Raw genomic sequence first — 3,285 nt, forward strand, 5'->3', positions numbered from 1 at the left:
AGAAGAAGATGGTGCCGGTGAAAGATCCACCAAGGCCATAGTCGTTTTAGAATTGTCATCAAATTTGCTTTATGTTGTTTGCTTATGTATCGTTAGTTTGCTTGTGATCATTTGCTTCCGTTGAACTTAGTTTACTTCCCATGCAAAATCGCTTGTAATGATGTGAAATTTGATTATGATAGATTGCTTTCTATTGAAATTAGTTCGCTAATGATGAACTTATCGTACATAATGCCTAGGACAATTTTTTTTGTGTTGTTTGCTCATGTATCATTAGATTCGAGCAGTGTGCAAATAGGACACATGCAGTGCAAGTTGTGTACCAATGCGATACAGACTTTGTCAAAATGAAGTTTACACATACCCAACAAAACAGTGCACGCCCCTAAAATTTGGAAAAACAAATAGATAAGAGAAAAACACAAAAAAGAAAAATGCAATCTTCATATGTAGTGCCGAAAAATATGAACGTGCAGCACACAAACGAAATCAATGCAGTACAAGAATGATTTACTAAGAAGTGCACACCCCCCACATTGGAAAAAATAACGTAAGAGCAAAAACACGAAAACAAAAAATGAGAACTGTGCATGTAATACTGACTGAGTGCACATGCAGTACAGAACATTGATCAGTGCAGTGCAAACATGGTTTACAAAGCAGTGCGCGCCTCTACATTGAAAAAAATGTAGTGTGGAAATATATGAACGTGCAGTACAGGAACAGAATCAAATGAAGTACAGGTATGTTTACTAAGTAGTGCACTCCCCTAGACTGGAAAAAAAGATTACAAAAGAGCAAAAACAAGAAAACAAAAAAAATGAGAAAATGTACATGTAGTAAGGAATGCTTGCACATGCAGTACAGAACACTGATCAATGCAGTGCAAGGACGGTTTCCTAAGCAGTGCGCGCCCTCACATTGAAAAAAAAATTGAAATTTTTTTTGACCACCCAGGTGCAGCCGGCCCCAGCCAGTCTCGTAGTAGGTATGCGTGAATAGAAGGCGAGTCGTTCTGAGCCATGATGCGTAGGGCCGGGCGCACATGATCCCACAGGTCAGAGAGCATAGAGCAGCGAGCGTCGTGTATAAGCGCTCAAATAAGTAACCAAAGGAGTTCGATACATCGGCCTCATCAGTGCTTATAAACAGGTCGGGCGCGCCTTCCGCGGGTGAGGTGGGACTAAACATTAGGCTGCACACATCGCACCGGAAACCAGGCGTGCTCACAGACCGTCTTGGGCCCAATGCGTTTCACCCCAGGAACACAGGCCAACAAGGCCCACTAAGAAAAAACAATAACTTCAAAAAATAAAACATCGAAGCAAATTAGAAAACAATTTTTAAATGAATAACAACAACAAAAGAAAACCGTGCGTGCGCACAGCCAGAAACTACAGTTCGTTATTAATAAAATAGAACGTAGAAAGCCAGTAGTAGAGGTACAAAATGCAGTCCGCCACGACAAACAATGCAGTTCTCCACTAAGTATTTTTTTCTGACATACAGTTCTCCTTCTACTGCTTTGCAGTGTGGCTTAAATGAAAAATGCAGCTATGCTAGTTAAGAAAAGCAGTGCGTTATAAAATAAAGAACTGCATGAAAGAACTCCATCAAAAAAATGTGCGTACATCTGTATCAATCCTAATCTGACATAATTCAGCGCACGAAAAATAAATTTCATTTCCATGCAATACACTATGTGGACGTACGCAGTTATGTTCCGATATAAAAAGAAGTGAACTTAATAGGAAAATTCACCGAAAACACAATCATCACATTTTCTGACAGTTGCGTGCATACCTAAACAAGTCACAAAAAAAGGGGACACGATGTTCCAGATTTCCAACGCACTAACAGAGCATCCTCATAGCAGGACCTCTCTGTAGTTGCCACGTAACTTAAAACAGAGCCCCGCCATGCTACCACCCCGCTCCACCTCTCCCACGTCCTGTCAAGGAGAGCAGAGGAGAAAACGCAACTGCTTTGTACCCCAAAAAACCCCATTGCATCTTCCTCTCCACAATTCGTTTCACCAACCTCTTCTCTCCAGAACAAACATGAGAGAGCAGAGGATAGTCATGGCGGATGCACCTCTTTACAAGCAGTGCCGCAGGTACACCAGGGAGCTCTACGACGTCGATCTCCATGGCAACCACAAGCTCCACGTCGTTTGCACAAGCAAGGGTGAAGACATGGACAAGATGTTGTCCATGCTCAGGAGGAAGCTCGGCGGAATGCCTGTCAAACTAATCGGTGTTGATGTCGAGTACACGCACTACGTGAAGCCACAACGGGCAGTAGTGCTCCAGCTATGTGTAGAAAAAGAATGCCTTGTCTACCACATCTCTGCAGCTAAAGACAGGTCAGAATATAACTATCAATCTGTACTATTGATTGTCAATATTGATTTTAAATTTTCTTCACTGCAATCACCACTATTTAAACTTTGGTTTTCATTTTTGAAAACCATGGCATCTGAATTCATTGGAAGTTTTCATCTGGCTCCATGTATGTCACTCATGTGCTCGATTCTTGAATTATATGATCTAGCAATACACAAAGTTTTATTTTGTTTTACCAAATACAAAATATTTGACTGAACAATACAAAATTGCAACATTACTATACAAAACATGTATGAAATCCAGTTCAAGAAATACAATCATGCACAAAACTTGCATTGTTTATGCAATATATTATCAGGTATACTAGTTATGATGAACAAAGTATTAGCAACTACTCAACGCAACAGATTCAGATACTCATATTGCAGTTCAGTTTCAGAAAAAACAAAAAACATTGGTACTCCTAAGAAAATAAACTATATTCACTCTATACAAACATCTTGCAGGACAATGGAACTAGACAAATTCCTAATGAATGGTGAGTACACCTTCGTCGGATTCGCCATTGAAGGAGACAAAGGCAAGCTGAAGCTATCTGGTTTGGAGATAAACTCCGACAACTACATTGATATTCAGGTGGAATGGAGAGACCCATACAATAAAAAGAAGTTTGACTCTTTGGCTGATGTTGCCGGCAGGATGATAGACATTCACTACCATGACATGAAGAAAAAAAATTAACCGCAAGGTGGACCATACTCTATGGGGATTCTGCCCACTGCCAGAAAAGCTTATCAAGTATGCAGCAATAGATGCATTCGCAACATATGAGTCATGCAGAATCATCTACGATGTCATCATGGGACTGGACAGGGCAAAAAGAGACAAAGAAGAAAAGCAGAAGAAGAACAATGCTGTAATCAAATGCAGCAACTAG

General features: G+C 40.4%; 1 protein-coding gene across 1 annotated transcript; it reads left to right on the forward strand.

Annotated features, from left to right (window-relative positions):
• The first annotated feature begins 2,081 nt into the window (after positions 1-2,081).
• Positions 2,082-3,285, forward strand: LOC147985543 (uncharacterized). The gene is made up of 3 exons (XM_087541630.1): positions 2,082-2,365; positions 2,855-2,984; positions 3,097-3,285. The coding sequence occupies exons 1-3, from the start codon at positions 2,082-2,084 to the stop codon at positions 3,283-3,285; spliced, it is 603 nt and encodes a 200-aa protein (XP_087397756.1).

This window comes from Triticum urartu, chromosome 2A, assembly GCF_056163025.1.
Source record: "Triticum urartu cultivar PI428250 chromosome 2A, HENAU_Tu73, whole genome shotgun sequence".
Lineage (NCBI taxonomy): Eukaryota > Viridiplantae > Streptophyta > Magnoliopsida > Poales > Poaceae > Triticum > Triticum urartu.

What these genes read in the sequence shown, in the direction of transcription:
- LOC147985543 (XM_087541630.1), top strand. Translation starts at nt 2,082, where the DNA reads ATGGCGGATGCACCTCTTTACAAGCAGTGCCGCAGGTACACCAGGGAG. An exon ending in ATCTCTGCAGCTAAAGACAG is followed by an intron (nt 2,366 to 2,854) that starts GTCAGAATATAA and finishes AACATCTTGCAG; the next exon opens with GACAATGGAACTAGACAAAT. An exon ending in ACAACTACATTGATATTCAG is followed by an intron (nt 2,985 to 3,096) that starts GTGGAATGGAGA and finishes ATTAACCGCAAG; the next exon opens with GTGGACCATACTCTATGGGG.